Below are 24,579 nucleotides of genomic sequence, written 5' to 3' on the forward strand. Positions count from 1 at the left end.
CACTGTTCTGAGTGCTGGGGTAAATACAGGGTAATCAGGTTGTCCCAAATGAGGCTCACAGTTAATCCCCATTTTCCATATGAGGTAACTGAGGCAAAGAGAAGTTAAGTGACTTGCCCACAGTCACACAGCTGACAAGTGGCAGAGCCTCGATTCGAACCCATGACCTCTGACACCCAAGCCCAGGCTCTTTCTACTGAGCCATGCTGCTTCTCTATTCTCTATTCTCTAATCTTGCTATTGTCTAACTCTGAGACTGCCAGCTCAAGAACCCCTGGAGCTGACCTGCACTCACTTGGCCCCTCCAGGCGCCCCCGGGTGCCCCCAGCTGGCCCTGGCTCTTCCAGCACTACCGGACACTCACTCTGGGCAGTAAAAGTCACAGAGGCGGTGGCATTGCCGTAGGAGTTGCTGGCCATGCAGGTGTAGTTGCCCTCGTCCTCTAGCACCACATCACGGATCTCCAAACGCAGGGCATTGGGGGATGCAGTGGCACAGATCCGGGAGCAGCAACCCCCACACTGGGCTGAGGAGGCTACTGGACGGTCCCATCGGAGTAGAGTCAGCTCTGCCTCAGGTAGGCTGTCCACAGTGCAGAGGAGGAGGACCGACCTGATCTCTGCCTCCAGGAAGAAGGTCAGCAGAGGCTGACGGGGTGAGTCTGCAAAGAACACAAAGTTAGGACCACACCACCTGCCCGTCCTCAGTATCTCCAATGGATGCCATTCCTCCCATCTAAAATTTCCTCCTTGCCCTTCTTCACTAAATGCTGCCCTCCTCCCTGACTTAGAATTCCCTCCGCTTATTTCTTCACCAAACAAGGTTCCCCTCCTTCCAAATGGTTCTAAAAATCCACCTCCTCCAGGAAGACTTCCCAGATTAACCCTTCTGGTTCTTGTTCCTCTAATAACCCCAAGAGTCCCACTTATCACTTATAGAGTTGCCATGCCTCCAGGTGCCTGACTTAGTTCCCCATTCCCATCCTCAACTTTCAGGTAGTGCCCAGGCATCCTCAAGATGAATTCTTCGCCATTCCCACCTATTAGTCCTTCTCGCCACCAACCCCCTGCCCACCGCCGCAGCACCCAAAACTCCTCCCCTCTCTCTACCCCTCCAAGATGCCCAGCCTGTAGTCTCTGTTCCCTCTGCAGGCCCCTAGGCTGAACCCCAGTGGGAAGCCACTCACAAAGCACGGTCAGGGGGACGGCGGGTGAGGTGCTGTCTGTTCCCTGGCTGTCCCAGACCCGGCAGTGGTAAGCTCCCGCATTGGCACTGGTAACAGATTGGAAGGTGACAGTAGTGCTATCTGTGCGGTCCTGAAGTGGCACGCCATTCCGGTACCAGGTGTAGCGGACGTCAGGCTGAATGCTCTGGGTGGCTATGCAGGACAGGGTCACCTCCTGGCCCTCCTGGACCTCCAGGGCAGGGTAAATCAGTACCCGGGCTGCTGTGAGGAGGATGGGGGCTGGTGAGGGTGGGTGGAAGTGGGGGCCAGAGGGGAGGGGGATGCTCCAGGCCTAAGGGTGCCCCTGACCTGGAGAGTTTACAGGCCAGCTCTCTGCCGAGTCTCCACCCAGACCACTCTCCATGATCTGTGCCACAGGGCCAGAATAATCCAAACCCACAGATAATCCAAAGCCCTTTCTTTCACCATCTACCCTCCCAACTTCCACAGAGCTGCTCCCAGAAGTGGCCGGAGCAGGTCTGAGTTCCCTGTGCTCTGTCTAGGTCAAACTCCCGGCAAAATCTGGATGAGCAGAGAAACAACCTGGAAGCAGGAGGGCCTGGATAATCCACAGGCTGGATAGTGGAGCATCACCCGTCCTTACTATTGGCCCTGAAGTGGTAGGCGGTGCTGGCATTGCCAAGAGAATTGGTGGCCACGCAGCAGTACTCTCCCCCATCCTCTGCCTCCAAGCCCCGGATCTCCAGCCTCAGTGAATTGCGGGTGGATGTGATGCTGAGCCTCTGGCTGGGGGCTGCATAGGAACTGGTGGTGGCCATCACGTGGCCGTCGCGCTGTAGTGTCAGGGCCGCCGGGGGCTGGCTGTCCACCGTGCAGTGGATGATAGCCAGCCTCCCTTGTTGAGTCTCCAGGAATGAGGTCAGCACCGGCATCCGTGGGGGATCTGTTTGGGAGAGGGAAGGGCAGGCTTGCTGCAGATGTCACCTAGAGGCTAGGGGATGTATGAGTTCATCCCTGACTGTACTGGAAATCTCCGATTCAGTGACCCATGATTCTCAGTCACCCTTGCACTTGAATTCATATTCACTCCATCCTCAGCCCCTCAGCACTTATATATGTATTTGTAATTTATTTATTTATATTTCTGTCTCCCCTTCTAGACTGTAAACTCATTGTGAGCAGGGAGTGTGTCTACTAACTTTGTTGTATGGTATTCTCCCAAATGCTCAGTCCACTACTCTGCACATAGAGCTCAATAAATATCACTGATTGATTGGCTAATGGATTCTAGTCCCCACTCTACACTGAACACCTGGTCACATGCACTTCGTATAGGGCTCCACACACTGTAGCACTCAATAGGTACTATTTCTTAATTGACAGACTATTAGATCCTTCAATTCTCCCTCTGTATAATGGGGAGCACAAATCCCCCCTTGCCTATTTCCTTCCATATCTGCAGGGAAGACCCAGGATAGCTATGCAGGGTGGGAGGGATAAACAGAAGGGAAGACGGATAGACTCACAGGTCACCAGCAGGCTGATGGGAGGGGACTGCTCTCTGCCCTTGTCATTTTGGACCTTGCAGAAGTAGAAGCCAGTGTCAGCACTGGATGCCTCATGGAAGGTGAGGGTTTGGGCTGTCCCTTCCTTAATCCAGATGTTGTTCTTGTACCAGGCATAGTGGATCTCCTGCCGGGCCGCCTCTGGGACACTGCAGGTCAGTGTCACCCTCTGCCCTTCCCGGATCTCGTTGGCTGGGCTGACCTGGATCTCTGCAGCTGGAGAAGGATAGGCACAGTGGCCAATGCCAGGGGCTGCCTGTTCTCTGCCCTGCCCCCCAGTGACTGTCAAAACTGTGGCCCGAATCTGTGGACCACCAGGGTGGGTCCTAGTCAACTCAGACCAGATTTGACTCAAATCCCATGGAACAGCACTGGATCAGAACCTTTTTCTGCCTCCTCAGTGTGGAAGCAACAATCAGACTGGGTTTGGCTGGCAGGCCTGGGACCTGGGATCCCCCTGGCACTCCTTCTTAGGATACTCTTCTAGGTCCTGGCTCCTCAGCTGTCTTTCCCCCACCCGGCCCCAGACCTCAAGGAAAGCCCCTGGCCTGATCAGATCTAAGGTGTCAGCCAGAAGAAGTGACAGCTGTTTCTGGGATGGAGCATGGCAGCTGTTTAGCCAGCACATAGCAGTGCTTGGAACAGGGGATGGGGAGGCATGCCATAACCAGCCAAAGCTGCCACAAGCCAGCCCCTTCCCACACCCACCCACCTCTTTGACTTCTCCCCCCATGGCCCTCCCCTGGTGCCACAGCTGGGTCCTTCCAACACATGCCCTGTACTTACAGAAGATGTAAAGGGTCACTGGGGCTGCCACTCCCTTGCCCATGGGGTTCTCAGCCTCACAGTAATAGAGACCGTAGTCCTTCCGAGAGGCACTGGGGAGAGACAGGACAGATCGGGTGCCGGGGTAGGGGGCGCCATCCTTGAACCAGCGGAAGACGGTGGCATCAGGTTGGCTGCTGCTGACGGCACAGGTCAGTGAGACCAGGTCTCCCAAATGGATGTTCCGTCGGGAGGGGTCTATGGTCACTGACACCTTCTTGGGGGCATCTGAGAAGGGAAAGGGGAAAGTGGTTGGTAGCTGAGGGGCACATGGGAGCCCTGCCATGAGCTCAACTGTTCCAGTGCGGAGAGGGAACAGGGCAGAGCCATGGAGCAGACACTGGGTCGGGTGGGGGGAGTCCCTGCTAGAGAGCAGACATGTTCCCCCACTAGACTGTAAGCTCCTTGAGGTGGGGACTGTGTCCCCCAACTCTATTACATTGTACTCTCCCATGACCTCAGTACAGTGCTCTGCATACAGTAACCATTCAATAAATACTGTAAGCATTCAATAAATGCTACTGATTGGGTGCCTGATTGATTGATCTCCCCATTCACAGCTCCCCAGGACAGTAGGAGAGACGGGGCAGACCTTTCGCCACTGCACGTCCAACCTCATTGGACGGACTCTCTCCTGCCCACAAGCTCCCTGCAGACCACAAGCTAAACTGCCTTTTTAAACTTCTTTTAAACTTTTAAATATCTTCTCTGTGCCTTAGTTTCCTCCTACATAAAATGGGATGCAAAACCTGTTCTGCCTCCCTCTTGTAGGACAGGGACTGTGTCAGACTTGGTTGACTTGCATCTGTACAGTGCATAGCATGGTGATTGGCACAAAGTAAACACTGAACACAAACCACAATTATTATTAAACTTAAATTCTTACCACCACTTTCTGGAATGGTGGTAGTTCTTTATTTCTCTCTTCTGTGCTTTCACCACACCAAAAGAGTAAGCTCCCTAGATGTTAACACAGTTTGGTTTGTCAAACAATGTCCTAAAGGAAAAGTTCTGTTGTATGAAGTTATATTGCACTCCCCAAAGCACTTAATACAGTGTTCTCTGAACATAGTAAGCGATCAATAAATAGAGTAGGTTGATTGACTCTCTGGGCCTTGTAGTTCGAAAGGTACTTTTTAATCGGCATTTATGCATGTGTGAGTGGGCATATATAATGAAAAGCTGAGTCTTAGCTAGACTTCAGCATGGCCATGTGAGCAACTGATTCAGAGCTGAGTGCCAAAGTACAGATGTGCTACACAGTAGAAGTTGCTCAGAAAAGGATTTTTACCTTTCTTAATCTTTATTGGCACTGCCCCAAATAATATTTTCTGATGATATTGCTGCAAGTGCATACGTGTATGTGTGTGCTTGTGTGTGCGTGCTTGTGTGTGTGCGCATACATGCGTGTGTTCACAGGCTTGTGTGTGGGTGCTTGTGTGTTTACTTTGTGCTTTCTTATCTCTGACTGTGGTCCTGGATATATTCCTTTTTAAACATCTCCTTCACCACTACAAACAGAAGGAACAACCTTACTGGGTCATACCATGGTCCAACCTGCTCAGATGCTTGTCTGGAAGGGGCTTGACAGGACTGTGATGGGCAGTCATCTTAATGAACTATCTAATATGCTCTGCCTCTCCCTCTAGTTATCCATTATGGATTCTTGGCTGTGAATTGAGCCAAGCTCCTCTTGAACATACAGAGATCTTCTCTTTGCATGATGATGTCTGTCAGATCATGAGTCTTTTAAGTGCCAGGGACTGTGTCCAATTCTCAGGCATGTATTAATGCCCAATGCCTTAATACAGTACTTTGCCTACAGTAAGCACTAAATAAATACCACTATTACCACTATTTTTTGCTGCCAACTTGCTGTCCCTCAAGGTGAGCTCTACCACCTCTTCCTTCCCCCAGCCTGGAACACCCTTCCCCCTCCTCTTCCCCTGACTCCTGTCTCTCTCCTCCTTCCAAACCACCATGAATTTGGGACATGGGACAGACATGGTCCCCATCTTCAGGAGAGCCTCTGACCAACAGAGGAGATGGGACAGTTTACAGTCCCTTTAGTCTGTAAATTTATTATGAGCAGGGAACGTCTGCTAATTCTGTTGTATTGTACTCTCCCAAGCGCTTAGTAAAAAACTCTGTTTTGTTTTGTTTTTATGTTATTTATTAAGCACTTACTATGTGCCAGGCACTACTATGCACTGGGGTAGATACAAGATAATCAGATTGGACACAGTCCCTGTCCCACATGGGGCTCACAGTTTTAATTCCCATTTTACAGATGAAGTAAATGAGGCACAGAGAAGTGAAGCAACTTCTCCAAGGTCAAAACAGACATGTAGTAGAACCACCAGGATGAGAGCCCAAATCATTCAGACTCCCACGCCTGTGCTGTATCCACCAGTCCACACTACTTCTGCATATAGTAAGTGCTCAATAAATATGACTGATTGATTAATTAATTGCAGAGTGGCTTAATGTACAGAGCACAGACTTGGGAATCAGAGGTCATGGGTTCTAGTCCTAGCTCCGCCACTTGTCAGCTCTGTGATTTTAGGCAAGCTTCTCTGTGCCTCAGTTGCCTAATCTGTAAAATGGGGAATGAGACTGTGAGCCCCACATGAAACAGCCTGTTACCTAATATCGACCCCGGTGCTTAGAACAGTGCTTGGCACATAGTAAGCACTTAAATACCATCATTATTATTTAGACTGTGAGCCCATTGTTGGGCAGGGATTGTCTCTATCTGTTGCCAAACTGTACATTCCAAGTGCTTAGTACAGTGCTCTGCACATAGTAAGCACTCAATAAATACGATTGAATGAATGAATGAATTGACATATATTGTCCTCTCCCTTAGGGGAAACTTCGACCAATTGAGGAGAGACATTGGACATGGTCCCTCCACTCTGGGGATGCACACAGTCCTTTCTCACAAGCACAAACAGACAGCCATGACAGGATGGGATGGAGTAGGAGAAGTGGGCAAGGTCAATCAGGGAAGGCTTTCTAGAGGAGGCCCTCTTGAGCGGACCAAGATTGCTGAGAGAAGGGGACAGGGAGGCTATGATAATTGGGAAGCAGAAGAGAATAAAGCTGAGGGAGGTGGAGGAAGCACAGATGTGAGGTGGGGGGTGAGGTAAATCAAGGCACTGAGCTATTAAGGCATGAAGGCTGAGTGGGGAGACCAGACCACCATGTTGTAGCAACATTCTGCTGCAAGACTCAGGATATGGGGTGATGGAGGGGCTGGGAGAAGGGGGGCCACTGGCCACCTCACTCACATTTCACCTTGAGGGTAATCTCCCCCTGGACTTGCTGCTGCCCAACTGAGAGGTGGCAGGTCAGCCTCCGGCCATGATCCTTCCAGGACAGGTCAACCTGAAGGCTCAGCCCCTGGGAGATGCCATCCTTCTCCAGCTGCACAGTCTCTGAGCGGGCGGGGTCCTGTCCCTGCCAGGAAAGCACTATGCCCTCCGGGCACCCATATTTTGTGGAACAGTTGAAGATGGTCTTGGTGTCCTCTCGGAGCTCAGTCATGGAGGCAATCACAGGTGGGTCTGGGTGCTCTGCAGGGAGAGGGGAGCAGGCTGAGGCACCTCCCCAGGGGCCCCATTTCCATCCTTCCTCCACCCATCCCCAAAGACTCTGTCCTCAGCCCCCAGCCCTAGCCAGCCACCCCTCACCGGTCACAGTAACAGCCGAGCCTTGCATGTCAGACCAGCGGTTCCCCTCGCTGATCTCAAAGCGGAAGTTGTAGAGGCCGTCGTCAGCTGGGGTCAAGTCCCTCAGGAGAAGGGTACAGGTCTGCTTCTTGACGTCACCCTGCAGAAATGCCCTGCCCCGGAAGCGCCCGTCCACTAGCTCTGGCTGGGTTGAATGGTAGACCACCAGAGGATTTGCTGATGTGTAGCCATGGTACCAGATAAGGGTGATGCCGCTGTCAGGGATGTTGATGTTACTGGGGAAGGTGAAGGAGCAGGGGATGACCAGGCAGGAGCCCTGGACAGCTTGCAGCTGCCTGGGGCATGTCACCCCCCAGGACCCCAGGTCTGGAGACCGAGAGACATTGAGAAATGAAGAGGCAGATAGAGAGAGGGGAGAAGTGAGGTCAGCTCCACTGTAGATTGACCCTCCATATCTCCAGTAACTTCAGGCTCCATTTCTTTCCAGGGACTCTACCCTGCACCACCTACTCAGTATGCCCCAGTGTCCTCACTGTCCCCCATGCTCAGCACTCCCCCTGCCCTTCTTCCCTCTGCCTAGAATGCCATTCCCATTCCTCTCTCCAAAAGTCCAAACAAAAGTCTCTCCTCCTTCCAAACAGCCATAACTTAGGATATTTCCAGGCCTCTCTGGAGAAGCTGGAGTTGGGGATGAGGGTAGTAGTAGTTTGGGCTTGGGAGAAGCTGAAGACATGAAGGAGAGAAATGGAAGGATGAGGAGTGGGGTTGAACTCGCTAAATCCTGGGGGTTGTTTTTCAATTGATTGAAGCTTACATCTTTCTGCCTTTGCCATTGCCAGATAGATCTGGGTGATCACTATGGTGAAGGCTGGTGACTCCCAGCCCTGTTTCCAGAGAGAACCACTTTCAGATCAGGTTCCTTCTGGTAGGCTGACCCTCTCTTCCCCCTCCTATACCTCTGGGTCCCCTAGTTTGTGGAGCACCACCAGTGAGTGGGGAAGAGAGGCCTGGGGTAGGAATGGCTGTATATCTGGTGGTCAAGACCCAGAGGTCCTGGAGTAACCTTACCTGGGGACACGCAGGAAATGAGGCAGAAGAGAAGCAGGAATAACATGGCACCAACTGGAACCAAGCAGAATCCACTGGAGCAGCAGTTGTGAGAACTGGAAAGAGCAGATAGGTGACCGGCTGTCCTAGACCCCTCCCGTCTCCAGAAAGCTTCAGGACTGGCCACCCCTCCCTGCCAGGCCCTTGCTCCTGGCCTGAGCAGGTCAGGCAGGCTGCAGGGCTTCTTCTGGGAGAGGGTCCAGTCAGTCAGTCAGTCAGTCAGTCAGTCAGTCAGTCAGACAATCGTATTTATTTATCGCTTACTGAGTCTAGAGCCCTGCACTACACATTTGGGAGAGTACATTATAACAGACCCTGCCCACAGTGAGCTTACAGTCTAGAAAAGTAATCTAGACCCCTTCTGACTACGCTGATCCTAGCACCCCTTACCCTCCAGCAGAAATGGACATTGGCCACCTAATAATCACTGTACTATTTGTTAAGTGCTTACTCTGTGTCAACTGCTGTGTAGATAGAAGATAATCAAGTTGGACATAGTATCTCTCCCACATAGGGTTCACACTATAAGGGAGAGACAACTATCTTACCCCCATTTTACAGATGAGGAAACTGAGGTACAGAGAAGTCAAAGACTTGTACAAGTTCTTACAGCAGGCAAGTGGAAGAGCTGGGATTGGAACCAAGAGCTCTGACTCCCAGTTCTGTGCTTTTTTTCCACTAGGCCACACTACTCCTAAAAGATCTGAAACCCCAGGAGGCAGGGGGAAGGAGGGAGCATGGTAGGGGGTGGGGAGGGCAGGGGTGGTGGCAACTTGTGGCTGGGAATAAGAATAAGAGCAAGGAAACACTCTTCAGTCAGATGAAGAATCTGAGCCAGTCCCTAAGATTCCAGGGTCCAAGTATAGGGTTCTACTTTGATGTCCCTCCCCTAGGCTATGCAGGGGCATCAGCTCTACTTCCTCTCATGCACCACCCCCCCATCTTCCCCCTCCTCCTCCCAACCCTCCTCCTTTGCCCTCTGCTAAGGTGGGGGGGGTGCAGGGGCGAGAAGATCCCACTTTGATGCTATTAATGCCTGTCTACTTCTTTTGTTTTGTTGTCTGTTTCCCCGTTCTAGACTCTGAGTCCGTTGTTGGGTAGGGATTGTCTCTATCTGTTGCCAAATTGTACTTTCCAAGCGCTTAGTACAGTGCTCTGCATACAGTAAGTGCTCAATAAATACAACTGAATGAATGAATGGTGAGGGGTGAGGGTGCTGGCAAGGGAAGATGAGGGCTGAGAAGAGGGCCGGGGGCTCGTGGAAAATGGAGTCTCAGCCTGGCTGGTTCCTCTCTTCCTTTCCCAAAGCTGCCTAGCAGCTTCAGTGCCCAACCCCATGCTCAGGCCACCACCCAATACAGTGCTAATGGCCCCTTCCTTGAAGGACTCCACCCCCAAGGTATCTCTTGGCTTGAGGCTAGTTGAGCCAGAATCTTTCATCCTCACCAACTATTCTCTGGGGCAATGCAGCCCCTCTTCCAGGACACAAGGTGGTGTGGGGGGGAGGGAGGAGTCTTGGACCAGCAGGTGTCCAGGTCGGGCACCCAAGCAGAGTTGTGACCAGTCCAGGCACCCTGGGGCCCAGCAGCAAAGGGTCTTGCTGGTGGCCCCCCACCCTCAGGTGGGCACAGCAGAACAGGATGCTGGGGAAGGGACTGGGATCAAGCAGCCCTCTGCTCTTGATCAGTTTCATTTCTGCCTTCTGCCGCCTCCACAGTCCAGTTTCAATTTCCCTCCACAGGCCTTCCCACCGCTCTTTCATAACCAGAACAAAGTCAGGGTGGCCAAGTAGGTGGAGCTGGCTCTAGGGAACCAGATCCCCAGGTGCCAGAATTCCAGACTGGGAGGTGGGGACCGGGGTCCCCACCAAGGCCCATTCAACCCCAGCCCCAGCGTCACTGCATGGTCTTGGACATATCACATAATCTCTCTTGGATCTCCCTGTGTAACCTGTTGGTGTGTTTTATCACCCTCGATCCCCTGGAGGACTTTCCTCTAGTCTAATCCATATCCCCTCTGCTGCACTGAAAACAAATTTCCTTTTCCTTTGTCCTCAGGGGAAATGGAAAACAGCCAGGACCTCTACACCAATGGATATATGGCCCTTAATGTTGAACCTTGAATGGACCTAAGGGTTTTTCTTTCAATCAATCAATCAATTGTCCAGGGAGCCCTCAGGGAGCTCACAACCACAGTTTCCCAGAAAGCTTACATGTTAATGCTTGCATTCCTCACCTGCCCAGCTCTATAGGCAGGAGCCAAGGAGGGACAAGGATGATTCTCCCCACTGAACAGATGAAAAACATGAATCCCAGAGAGGGGGAGTAATGTTTCCAAGGCCACATAGCATGAACTGGGACATAATCAGACCTAGAATCTGGGAAGTCCAGACTTCCAGCTCAGTTAGTTGTGCTCTCTACTCTTCAACCCACTTCTCATCCCATTCTTAGAATTTTAAAGGGAGTACTTAGAGGAGGGGGATTTTGCAGAGGGGGAAACTGAGGACGAAGGTGGAACCAGACCTTTCAAAAAAGGCACCATCCCAGCAGGACAACTAATAATAATGTTGGTATTTGTTAAGCTCTTATTATGTGCAGAGCACTGTTCTAAGCGCTGGGATAGATACAGGGTAATCAGGTTGTCCCACGCGAGGCTCACAGTTAATCCCCATTTTACAGATGAGGTAACTGAGGCACAGAGAAGTTAAGTGACTTGCCCAGAGTCACACAGCTGTCAAGTGGCAGGGCCGGTTTTTGAACCCAGGACTTCTGACTCCCAAGCCCGGGATCTTTCCACTGAGCCACGCTGCTTTTCCCACTAGCCCCTGTGGCACCCATTGACTGGATCTTGGACCCTGCCTGTGTCCCCTAACCCTTCCCCCTCCCCTCATCTCTCCCAAAGTAGGGATAAGATTCCCAAAGGAGTAAAAACTCATACCTGCTCAGCGTGCCTGGGGAGGAGCTGGAGCCTGGAAGAGGACTAGGAAGAAGAAGGAGGAGAAGAAAGAAGATGTCAGAGGTGGATGGAAACTGTTTCTCTGCTGTCTTCTGACTCTTGGAGGAGACACTGAAGGCACTGCTGGCAGCTGCTGCTGCTTCCTCTTTTTCCAGAACCAAAACTTCCCCGCCCCCCTCCCCCAGCCCGGCCTTGCACAGAGTCAACGGTCCAGAAATGGCTTGAGTTAGTGATGGGGGTGGCCAGTGAGTTTCATAGATAGAGGTGGCCTGGAGGGCAATGAAGTCCATGTGGGCAGGGGCTGAGCCCTGGGGGACTTGACCTCAATCCAATCGACCCCTAGGTTGCACAGGCTGGGCCAGGGGGTTATCTCTAAGGAGGGGTCAGGGGTCAGAGAAGTCAGAGGCAGGAATCTCTGGGGGGCTGTAAACTCTGGAACTGTACAGCTCTATTGAGGTGTGACTTAGCAAGTTGGACTGGACAGATGTGGTCATCAGACCTCTCAGTGCCCTCCCTAGACTCAGCCCCTCAGCCTGTCCAATCCAGGTCTCTGTCTTCAGCATGGGCACCAGGATGCTTAGAAGAACCAGATTTTGGTTGCCCTTCTGGACATCCCTCTTCATGGTCATAGTTGGACCATTCAGCACCCCTGCCTTTCTCCATTCCTGACTGCCTCTCCAGTGACCCAGCACAGACGCTTGACTCTCCTTTCTCCATCCTTGGCTGTTCTCCCAGTAACTCAGCATGGACCATTCATGCATGTATCTATCCAAACCCTTCTGGACCTACTACTGTTTCTCGCTGCACTCTCCCAAGCATTTAGTATATCAGTCAGTCAACTGCATTTATAGGGAGGAAGTAGGGTGGCCTAATGGAAAGTTGAGATTTGGGATTTAGACAATCTGAGTTCTAATCCTGACTCCACCACTTGTCTGCTGGTTGATCTTGGGCAAGTCACTTAAATTTTCGGGGCCTCAGTTTCCTCATCTGCTAAATGGGGATTAAATACCTGCTCTCCCTCCCCCTTAGGCTGTGAGCTCCATGTCTCCAACCTGATTATCTTATATCTACCCCAGAATTTGGCACAGAGTAAAAGAATTGATAAATGCCATAATTATTATTCTATCATTATTATTATTAACATTATTAGAGAGATATACATGTATGCTAGGAGTGGGCTAATCTGGGAATGCTTCCTGGAGGAAGTGAGTTGTTAATCTTCATTAGAAAACCCATCCCTCTTCAACAGAATGTTGCTTTGATCCCCTGGGTTTCCCAGCTCAGATGGATTTTTTCCCTGAATGTGAGGAGTTAATGACACAGCCACCATTCCAGTCTGTGGGAGGGGTGGGCTCTATGGCTCCCAGTGTCCATCTCTGCCTCTCCCTTCTTCCCCTTCTCTTCCCCACTTCCTTCCTCCTCCATCAGCAAGTAGATGTTCTATCAGGGTTCAGATGAACTGAGAAGCTGAAGTGAAACTTTTCTCCCTACACCTCCCAGACCAAAACCCCCGTCTGGCACCCCTGACCTCTGATGGATCCCTCTGAACCCTACCTGGGTCCCCCTGAACAATCTAGGCCCCCATGAATACCACCTGTTCCCTCAAGCACCACCTGGGATCCCCTGAATCCAACCTGGTCCCCCTGAACACTTTTTTAGTTCCCCTGAACTCCTACTCTTCCCTGAATGCTTTTTAGCTCCCCTGAACCCTGCCTGCACCCTCTGAACACTGTCAGATCCCCCTAAATCTTTTTCTGGTCCCTTTCAACCCCACCTGGCCCTCCTGAGCCCCACCTGATCTCTTTGATCCCCACCTGATCACCCTAAACTCCGCTATGCCTGATCGCCCTGAATTCCAACTGATTCCCCTAAATCCTGCTTGTACCTCCTTAACCTGCTGGGTCCCCGTGAACCCTATCTGATCCCCATGAACCCCATCTGGTCAACCTAAACCCCACCTAGACCTCTTAGCTGCACATGCAGTCCTCTGGTCCCCCAAAAACCTCACTGAACCTAACCCCCCAAACCCCATCTAGTTTTTCTGAAATCCATCCTATTCCCCTAAACTCCACTGTACCTGATCTCCTCAACCCCAGTTGATATCTCTGAACCCCACCTGATCCTTCTGAATCCCACTACACCTATCCCCTGAAAGCCTCCTGGCCCTTCTGAACCCCACCTCCCCCACCCCAAATCTGTATTAGCCTTGACTAGTTGTCAAGGCAGAGTAGAACCCTCATAATTCCTGTTCTTCTTTATGAGCTTCTGTTCTATCTTCCCATATCCCCCCAATTAGACTGTAAACCCGTCAATGGCAGAGATTGTCTCTATCTGTTGCCGAACTGTCTATTCCTAGCGCTTAGTACAGTGCTCTGCACATAGTAAGCACTCAGTAAATACTATTGAATGAATGAACACACACCGCATTCATTTATTCATTCAATCATGTTTACTGAGCGCTTACTGTGTACAGATCACTGTGCTAAGTGCTTGGGAAAGTACAATATAGAAATAGAGACAATCCCTGCCCACAACGAGCTCACAGACTAGAGGGGGGAAGACAGACATCAATTCAAGTAAACAGACATCAATATGAATGAATAAAATTACAGATATATACATAAGTGCTTTGGGGCTGGGAGAGGGGGGAAGAGCAAAGGGAGTAAGTCAGATGATGCAGAAGGGAGTGGGAGATGAGAAAAAGTAAGGCTTAATCTGGGAAGGCCTCTTGGAGGAGATGTACCATCAGTAAGGCTTTGAAGGAGGGGAGAGTGATTGGTGGATTTAAGGAGAAAAGGCATTCCAGGCCAGAGATGGGACATGGGCCAGGGGTTGGTGGTGAGACAGGAGAGATGGAGACACAGTGAGAAGGTTAGTGGACTGGGTTGTAGAAGGAGGGAAGTGAGATGAGGTGTTAGGGTGCAAGGTGACAGAGTGCTTTAAAGTCAGTGGTGAGGAGTTTTTGTTTGATACAGCAGTGGATAGGCAACCACTGGAGATTTCTGAGGATTCATTTCAATTCAATCAACTCAATTCAATCGTATTTATTGAGCACCTTCTGTAGAGCACTGTACTAAGTGCTTGGAAAGTATAAATCAGTAACAGAGACAATCCCTTCCCATAGCAGGTTCACAGTCTAGAAGGGGAGGATAGGGTGATATTCCCTGAACGTTTCTGAAGAAAGATAATCCAGGCAGCGGAAAAAATATGGACTAGAGTGGGGAGAGTGTCACCCGTCGCCGGGGACAGGTTCTTTCGGAATCGGCGCGGGAGAGAGAGAGAGAGAGAGAGAGAGAGAGAGAGAGAGAGAGGCTGGAGATGGAAAACCTGAGTTTTGTATAGAATTTATTCCGCGGGGCGGATTGAATTAATTAATTATTTAGACGCGACAGTCGGCCTTCCCTTTTGGGGGAAATATGGTGTTAAAGCTTCCCCTTTGGGAGGAATTTGGTGTTAAAGCTTCCCTGATGGGAGGATTACACTAGTATGTTACTCGAGTGTGGGCGGACACCAGGGCCCGCCCAGGAAGAGCTCGTTAATGGTTTACTCACAACGTGGTGAGGCGGCTAGTTCCCACCATGTGCGCACCCACTTGGGAGGAATCCACTTAAGCGTTCAATCTATTTATGCGCCGACCCCATTTAGGCCTTAGACTTACTTATGTGTTACACACTCGTGCGTTAAACTCACTTGCGCGTTACACTCGCTTGTACGCTACCCACTTACGCACTAAACTCACATGTGCATTATACTCACTTATACATTGCCCGCTTATACACTAAGCTCACATATGCGTTACACTCATACATTACCCACTTATGTATTTAACCCAGTTATGTGTTACACTCACCCATCCCACGACTCCTGTCTCTGTGCATTGTTCCTGGTGGCAGAATGGCGTCTGGTGCTCGGGACAGGGAGAGACACGTGGGTGGCCGTTGCTACCGCTGTGGTCTTCCCAAAGAGACCCGAGCACCAGAGGCAACAGGTATTTATTACCTTTGGTTTGGGTGGTCCCCACTTCCTTCCTGTTCAATCTCCGCCCCCTTCCGCTCCCTTCCCTTCCATACCTTATTGGGTGGGCACGGAGGTGAGGGACACCTATCTTCCCGTCCTGCCTCCTCTGGCCAGAGAGGTTACATCACTGATGGCATTTTGACCTTTGGGTAGCCGGTGCCCAGGTCCACCTTGGCACAGAGAGGCAGGAAGTTGGGAGGACAGAAAAGAGGGTGATGTAGTAATCTAAGTGGGTTAGAATCAAGCAAAAACTCCTGACTATTAGCTTCAAAGCTCTCCATCACCTTGCCCCCTCCTACCTCACTTCCCTTCTCGCCTTCTACAGCACAGCCCTCACACTCCTCTCCTCCGCTACTAACCCCCTCGCTATGTCTCATTCTTGCCTGTCCCGCCGTCTACCTCTGGCCTGGAATGACTTCCCTCCTCACATCCGCCAAACTAACACACTCCCCCACTTCAAAGCCCTACTGAAAGCTCACCTCCTACAGAAGGCCTTTCCAGACTGAGCTCCCCTTTTCCTCTGCTCCTCCTTCCCTTCCCATCACCCGTACTCCCTCCCTCCGCTCTAACCCCCCTCCCTGCCCTGCAGCACTTGTGTATATATGTACATATTAATTATTTTATTTATTTTATTAATGATGTGTATATATCTATAATTCTATTTATTTACATTGATGCTATTGCTGCCTATCCACTTGCTTTGTTTTGTTTTATTGTCTGTCTTCCCCCTTCTAGACTGTGAGCTCATTGGGTAGGGATTGTATCTGTTGCCAAATTGTACTTTCCAAGTGCTTAGTACACTGCTCTGCACACAGTAAGTGCTCAATAAATATGATTGAATTAATGAATGAATGAGTGATTATACTAATGTGGTAACAGTTTGGATGGAGAGAAAAGGGCGGACTTTAGCAATGTCGTGAAGGTGAGACCAACAGAATTTGGTGATGGATTAGATATATGGGTTGAATGAAAGAGTGGAGTCAAGGATCACACCAAGGTTACGGGCTTGAGATGGAAAGGACTGTGGTGCTGTTTACAGAGACCGGAAAGTCCAGGAGAAGACAGGATTTGGGTGGGAAGATAAGGAGCTCGGTTTTGGACATGTTAAGTTTGAGGTGATGGGAGGACAGCCAAGTAGAGATGTCTTGAAGGCAGGAGAAGATGTGAGCCTGGAGAGAGGGATAAAGATTGGGGAGGAGTTGTAGATTGAGGTATCATCCGCATAAAGGTGGTGCTCATTTGGGAGCAAATGAGTTCTCCAAGGGAATGAGTGTAGATGAAGAATAGAAGGGGACCAAGAACTAAACCTTGAGGGAACCCCACAGTTAGGTGGTGGAAGGGAGAGGAGGAGCCCGCGAAGGAGACTGAGAATGAACAGCCAGAGAGATAAGAGGAGAGCCACGAGAGGACAGAGCCATCGAAGCCAATGTTGGATAACATATCCAGGAGAAGGGGATGGTCCACAGTATCGAAGGCAGCTGAGAGGTCGAGGAGGATTAGAATGGAGTAGAGGCCATTGGATTTGGCAAGAAGAAGATCACCTTTGAGCGGGTGGTTTCTGTGGAGCAAAGGGGATGGAAGCCAGATTGGAGGGGGTCCAGGAGAGAGTTGGAGGAGAGGAATTTGAGACATACTTCCCATGATCCATGCCTGCAAGGAGCTTACAGTTTAGATGGGGAAATAGACATTAAATAAATTATGGCTATCTACATAAGTGCTAGGTGGAGAGTGGGGCATTCTGGGGGAGATGTGTCTACGGAGTCGCTATGGGTCGGAGATGACTCGACAGCATAAGACGAAACAAGACATGAATGTTGTGAGGCTGAAGGCGGGATGAGTGTTAAGAATTTAAATGATAGACTAGGACAGAGACTTGCGGTCCTGGGTTTTCAGGCTGTGTCAGGAGAAAAAAGTGCTCCCCTCAGACCCGTAAGTTAGATCTGGGATTGTGGGAAGTGGTGAGACAGAGGTTCTAGGATAAGATGGGAAGGGGCAATATTTGGAACTTCCCAAATGATACTATTGCTGCTGCAGCTACTGCTATTGCTACTGCTAATATTGCTACTGCTGTGGCTCTTGGGACCACTTCTACTACTCCTGCTACTGCTATCACTACAACTGTTTCTACTACTACTATTACTATTACTACTGTTACTACTATTACTACTACTGCTATTACTGTTACTACTATTACTATTACTACTGCTGCTGCTATTACTGTTACTACTACTGCTATTACTGTTACTACTGTTACTAATGGTACTTCTGCTATTACTGTTACTATTGTCACTATTACTATTACTACTGCTATTACTATTAATACTATTACTACTACTATTATTACTGTTACTACTATTACTATCACTACTGCTACTGCTGCTATTACTGTTACTACTATTACTAGTACTACTACTGATGCTATTACTGTTGCTACTATTACTATCACTTCTACTGTTTCTGCTACTACTATTACTGCTACTACTATTACTATTGCTACTGCTACTACTGTTACTATTACTACTACTGCTATTACTGTTACTACAATTACTATTACTACTACTGCTGCTGCTATTACTGTTACTACTATTACTATTGCTACTGCTACTGCTATTACTGTTGCTACTGTTACTATAACTACTTTTGCTATTACTATTACTACTGTTACTATTGCTACTACTACTGCTATTACTGTTACTACTATTATTATTACTGTTACTACTATTACTACTGCTACTGCTGCTATTACTGTTGCTACTGTTACTACTACTGCTGCTGCTACTACTGTTACTACTATTACTATCACTACTACTGCTTCTGCTACTACTACTACTGCTATTACTATTGCTACTGCAATTACTGTTACTACTGTTATTATTACTACTACTGCTATTAGTATTACTACTAGTACTATTACTATTATTAATGCTGCTATTACTGTTACTACCATTACTACTACTACTGCTATTACTGTTACTACTATTAATACTACTACTATTACTGTTACTACTATTACTACTGCTGCTGCTGCTATTACTACTGCTGCTGCTATTACTGCTACTACTATTACTATCACTACTACTGCTTCTGCTACTACTACTGCTGCTGCTACTATTACTATTGTTACTGCTATTACTGTTACTTCTGTAGCTACTACTACTGCTATTACTGTTACTACTACTACTACTGCTATTGCTACTATTAGTAGCGCTATTACTACTGCTGCTACTGTTACCATTGCTACTATCAAACTTGCCATGTTGCCCCGACCCAACTACTGGCTGGGAGTAGCCACTCCCTCCCTCAGCTTCCCACCTCTCCTGATCCTACTCCTTCATTTCTCTGCCTGCCCCATTTCCAATTTGTGATATTATTTACCGAAATGGATGGCCCAAAAGGTGATCTCTGGGGCAGAGTGAACGGTGTTGGGGGCGATGCCTTAACCTTGAAGGAAACCCTAACTGTTGGTGTCCCTCAAGGTTCAATTCTGGATCCCCTTCTATTCTTCATCTACATCCACTCCCTTGGAGAACTCATTCGCTCATATCTCCATTCCTGATCTCTCCCCCTTTCTGCAGTCTCACATTTCCTCCTGCTTTCAAGACATCTCTACTTGGATGTCCTGCTGTCTCCTCAAGCTTTAACATCTCAAAAACAGAATTCCTTATCTTCCCACCCAAACCCTGTCTTTCCCCTGACTTTTCCATCATTGTAGACAGCATCACCATCCTTCCTGTCTCTCAAGCCCATAACCGTGGCATTATCCTCTCTCATTCAATCCACATTTTCAATCTATCACTAAATTCTGTCAGTTCAACCTTCACAACATCGCTTAAAGCTGCCTTTCCTCTCCATTTAACTGCTACCTCATTAAAACAATCACTCATCCTATCCCCACCTTGATTACTATATTAGCCTCCTTACCAGCGTGGCTCAGTGGAAAGAGCCTGGGCTTGGGAGTCAGGGGTCATGGGTTCGAATCCCGGCTCTGCCACTTGTCAGCTGTGTGACTGTGGGCAAGTCACTTCACTTCTCTGTGCCTGAGATACCTCGTCTGTAAAATGGGGATTAACTGTGAACCTCACGTGGGACAACCTGATTGCCCTGTATTTACCCCAATGCTTAGAAGAGTGCTCTGCACATAGTAAGCACTTAAATACCAACATTATTATTATTATTATTACTGACTTTCCAGCCTACTTTCTCTTCCCACTCCAGTCCATATTTCACTCAGCTGCTTGGATCATTTTCCTACAAAAATGCTCAGGATGTGTTTCCCCATTCCTTTGAGAAACTCCAGTGGTTGCCCATCCACTTCCGCATCAAACAAAAACTCCTCATCATTGGCTTTAAAGCACTCAATCACCTTGTCCCCTCCTACCTCACCTCATTAGTTTCCTACTACCACCCAGCCCACACACTTCACTCCTCTAATGCCAACCTTCTCAATGTAACTCGATCTCATCTTTCTCTCTGCCAACTTCTTGCCCACGTTCTACCTGGCACTCCCTCCCTCTTCCTAACGCACAATTACTCTCCCCACCTTCAAAGCCTTCTTGGAGGCACATCTCCTCCAAGAGGCCTTCCCTGACTAAGTCCTCTTTTCCTTTTCTTCCATTTCTTTCTGCATCATCTTGAATTGCTCCCTTTATTTATCCCCCATCGCAGCACCACAGCACTTATGCACCTACCCGTAATTTATTTATTCATATTAGTGTTTGTCTCCCCCTTTAGACTGTAAGCTTGTTGTTTGCAGGGAATGTGTCTTTACTCTCTCAAGCACTTAGTACAGTGCTCTGCACACAGTAAGCACTAAATAAAGATGATTGATTGATAGATGCATTTTTGTCTTAGTTTTCCTATTGTCTGTTGCACTGTTCCTTCAGCTTAAATAATACATATCTTCTCTTCTGAGCTTCCTTACCCCTTCTCTCTCTTCTGTACTTCCTTTATATTTCACATTTTCTCCCAACCACTGCCCCCTTCTTTCCTCTTTCCAAGTGACTGTGTGTGTGTGTGTGTGTGTGTGTGTGTTTAAATGCTGTTTTTTTAAGAGCTTACTATGTGCTAGGCACTGTCCTAAGTGTTGGCATAAATGCAATCTAATTATGGCATAGATGCAATCTAATTAGGAGAGTATGGTAGCAAAAATGGGGTCAGGGGTCACTGACTACAAAAAAAACTATAAGAAACTTGAGAATGTGCAGCAGAATATGGTTTATTTTCTTTCTCCAGTGTGTGGCAGTAGGTGTGAGTTCAGAACTGCTTCTAACTCATTTGCTTCTATGTGTGTGATTCCATTCTAACTCCATATTCCCCTCCTTTGTTTGAGAAGCAGCATGGTTTAGTGGATAGAGCACAGGCTTGGGAATCATAAGGTCACGGGTTCTAATCCCAGCTCTGCCACTTGTCTGCTGTGTGACCTTGGGAAAGTCACTTGACTTCTCTGTGCCTCAGTTACCTCATCTGTGAAATGGGGATTGAGATTCTGAGCCTCACATGGGACAGGGACTGTGTCCAAATCAACTTGCTTGTATCTACCCCAGCGCTTAGTATAGTGGCTGGTATATAGTAAGCATTTAACAAATGCCATTATTATTATTTTTTGAAAAGTCATTCCCTCCTTTCCTCAGACCTCCTGGTAATTCTTCTTAGCCTTTAGTACTAATTCCTCGTTGACTCCCACATACAGTTTTCATCCTCCCATGTCATCTTTACCCACTGGCCCATTTCTCTTTTCCCTTTTTCCCCCTGAATTCCTCAAGCTGAAGGGAAGCTAGGGAAGCAGCATAACTTAGTGGAAAGAGCATGGACCTGGGAGTGAGAGGACCTGGGTTCTAGTCCCTGCTGTGCCACTTACCTGCTGTGTGATCTTGGGTAAGTCACTTAACTTCTCTGAGCCTTAGTTCCCTCATCTACAGAATGGAAACTCAATACCTGTGCTCCCTTCTACTTAGACTGTGAGCCCCTTGTGGGGCCTAATTATCTTGTATCTACTCCAGTACTTAATACAGTGCTTGGCACATAGTAAGTGCTTAGTGAATACCACAATTATTTTATGGTGAGTCACACCCAAAATTTGAGATTAAAAAGTTGAGGAATAATTATCTATCAAACATCACTTGCTCCTATTTTCCTAAATTTTTTTTTCCATTTCAAACTCATCTGTTTCTTATAGGCAAAACATTTTGTGGGTTGATCAACATGGTACCTCTTTGGGTCACTTTGATCACCAATTCCCCCTTATGCTCTAGTCCAGTGGTCTCAAATCTGTCCTATTCATACTTGACCTCTCTGCCCTCTTCTACCTACTGTTGTGTGGATCATCTTCATTAAATATCACTTAACACAAATCTTTCCATTCCAACATTCCTTCCCATTTCCAATCATATGAAATTACCCATGATTGGCTTCATGGCCTTGTACCATCTCTCCCAGTATTACAGAACAGCTCTCTTCATCTGCTCATAATAATTGTGGCCTCTGAGCAGTACTAACAACACACTTCGCTAAACTCTGAATTAGATACAATAGTCAGATCAGAAACAATCCATGTCCCACATGGGGCTCACAGTCTAAGGAGAAAGGAGAAGGTATTCATTCCCAATTTTACAGATGAGGAAACTGAAGCACAGAGAAGTGTGATGCCCAAATTAGAACTCAGGTCTCATGACTCCCAATCCTGTGTTCTTTCCACCAGACTATGTTGCAACTTCCCAACTTACTCTGACCTTATAACTATTTCGCTATAGATTCTGTCTCCTCCCCGATGCATTTCCCTTGCATAGACTCTTCTTTGCCCTCTCCCTCCCTCCAACAGATCACAACTCTCCCTATAATCAAAGCCCTCTTAAAATCCCATTTCCTCCAACAAGATTTCTCCAGTAATTCACATCTCCCTGGGAATACTGCTGCTGATGCCTGTCTACTTGTTTTGTTTCGTTGTCTCTCTCCCCCTTCTAGACTGTGAGTCCGTTGTTGGGTAGGTATTGTCTCTATCTGTTGCCAAATTGTGCTTTCCCAGCTCTTAATACAGTGCTCTGCACAAGGTAAGTGCTCAATAAATATGAGGTCACACATCTGGTAAGTGGCACAGCAAGGGACTAGAACCCAGTTCCTCTCACTCCCAGGTCCGTGCTCTTTCCACTAAGCTATGCTGCTTCCCCAGCTTCCCTTCAGCTTGAGGAATTCAGGGAGAAAAAGGAAAAAGAGAAACGGGCCAGTGGGTAAGGATGATAAGGATGACATGGGAGGATGAAAACTGTACATGGGAGTCAAAGGAATTAATACTAAAGGCTAAGAAGAATCACAAGGAAGTCTAAGGAAAGGAGGGAATGACTTTACAAATAATAATAATAATAATAATGTTATTTAAGTGCTTACTATATGCCAGGCACTGTACTCCCAAGGCATATGAGCCCGACAACCACTCTAATACTTTAGATTTTATTTTTGCTATTCCTCTGCATTTGTGTATTTAGACCTAATCAAGTAAAGAGTCAATTACTTACTCTGATGACTCTATTTGTAAATACTTTTATTTCCATTTTCTCTTTCCAAGACTTAGCTCCTTATGGGAAGTGAATATCTTTTGTCCTTAAGTTGTCCTTTCCCAAAAACTTAGTACAGAGCATTACATCCTGTAGCCATGTAATAAGTACTTATAGCCTGAATTATTCTTCCTACAGTCTTGGACTGGATGTCCCTTTACCACCTTCATCACTATTCCCACCTATAAGATTTGTTCCTAGACTCTGTTTTCTTTCCACAACTGTAAGACCATTTTTCAGAAGTCATGAAACCCTACAAGCCTGCTAGGGATTTAGATGCTTTTTCAGGATCATATTCCTCATCCAGCAACCATCCTTCTCTCAGGCATGAAGAACAATCAGCACTTACATTTTCTCACTATGTCAGATAGGGGAGCAGGTCTGACAACAAGAAACCTGCTCAAAAGAAGTTGTTGTAGGAGAGGTAGGATCATCTAGGAAGAAAGAGCTGAGTTTGTAGCAACCCATGAATATTGTGGGTGGGTGAGAAGCTGAGCAATAAAACTTCAAAGGGAGAGGAAGTCTGGACATCTCGCAGGTGCTGCAAGTTCTCCCTCTGGATTAGGAAGAGGGTTCTGAAGAGGGTTCTCTGTGATACAGCTTCAGTGTTTATGGAGCCATCTCAGGGTCTGTCAGTGTGTTACTCTTAAAATCCACAGGGACAATGGCCTGATATTGGAGTGGGGTGAGATAGTTGCACTCTTAACTGGGGAATAACATAATAATAACTATGGTACTTGTTAAGCACTTGCTATTTGCTGAGCACTGCACTAAGCGCAGCGTTAGATACAAAATAATCAGGTCCCACATGGGCTCATATCTAAGTAGGAGGGAGAACATGTATCAAGTCCCCATTTTGCAGATAAGGGTACTGAAGCACAGAGAAATTAAGTGACTTGCTCAAGCTCTCACAGCAGGTGTTATTGTTATTGTGGTATTCGTTATTGTGATATTTGTTAAGCACTACATGCCAGGCACTGTACTAAGTGCTGGGGCAGATACAAGGTAGCTGTGTTGGACACAGTCCAACATAGAGCTCACAGTCTTAACAGCCATTTTACCGATGAGGTAGCCGAGACTCAGAGAAGTGAAGTGATTTATCCAAGGTCACAAAGCAGACAAGCGGCAGTGCTGGAATTAAAAGCCAAGTCCTTCTGAGTCCCAGACCTGTCCTCTATCCACTAGGCCATGCTGCTCCTGGCAGAGACAGAATTAGAACCCCGGTCCACTGGCTCCCAGGCCCGTACTCTTTCAATTAGGCCATGTTGCTTCTATAACATGAAGTCTACCCACTCCACTGTACTCTTTGGGTTCATCAAGTACGTAAACATCTCTAAACTCAGAGATTCCTAACCAGGCCAATTTCAGGAGACTAGTGATTTCAAGAGCCCTTGCCTGGGAGTCAGAGGACCTGGGTGCTAATCCCGGCTCTGCCATTTACCTGCTGTACGATCTTGAGTAAATTACTTAACTTCTATGTTTCTCAGTTTTCCCATCTGAAAAATGGGAAATTCATACCTATTTTCCCTCCTACTTAAACTGTTAGCCCTCTGTGGGATCTGATTAACTTGTATCTACCCCAGGACTAAGAACAGTGCTTGACACATAGTAAGTGCTTAATAAATATTATAATAGCTATTAATTATTATTATTATTGTTATTCCATCAGGAAAGGAGGGAAG

The 24,579-nt window shown here is 47.9% G+C and overlaps 1 protein-coding gene across 4 annotated transcripts in view; it reads right to left on the minus strand.

Annotated features, from left to right (window-relative positions):
- SIGLEC1 (sialic acid binding Ig like lectin 1) overlaps window positions 1–11,442 on the minus strand; it is a 31,256-nt gene extending 19,814 nt beyond the window's left edge. For 2 of the 4 annotated variants that reach the window (XR_003753411.2, XM_029046566.2), the window contains exons 1-9: window positions 11,316–11,442; window positions 8,340–8,434; window positions 7,272–7,637; window positions 6,870–7,154; window positions 3,538–3,804; window positions 2,713–2,967; window positions 1,830–2,129; window positions 1,187–1,447; window positions 365–661 (exon numbers count right to left, since the gene is read on the minus strand). Coding sequence is in view for 3 of the 4 variants with exons in the window: in XM_029046566.2 (XP_028902399.1) it covers window positions 365–661; window positions 1,187–1,447; window positions 1,830–2,129; window positions 2,713–2,967; window positions 3,538–3,804; window positions 6,870–7,154; window positions 7,272–7,637; window positions 8,340–8,385 (2,077 nt within the window). In the remaining variant the exon portion in view is untranslated. The remainder of the gene's footprint in view (window positions 1–364; window positions 662–1,186; window positions 1,448–1,829; window positions 2,130–2,712; window positions 2,968–3,537; window positions 3,805–6,869; window positions 7,155–7,271; window positions 7,638–8,339; window positions 8,435–11,315) is intronic. The other 2 variants (XM_029046567.2, XM_029046569.2) reach the window with 2 other exon arrangements.
- Between the last annotated feature and the right edge of the window lie 13,137 nt (window positions 11,443–24,579).

The sequence above is a fragment of the Ornithorhynchus anatinus genome, chromosome 18, assembly GCF_004115215.2.
Source record: "Ornithorhynchus anatinus isolate Pmale09 chromosome 18, mOrnAna1.pri.v4, whole genome shotgun sequence".
Lineage (NCBI taxonomy): Eukaryota > Metazoa > Chordata > Mammalia > Monotremata > Ornithorhynchidae > Ornithorhynchus > Ornithorhynchus anatinus.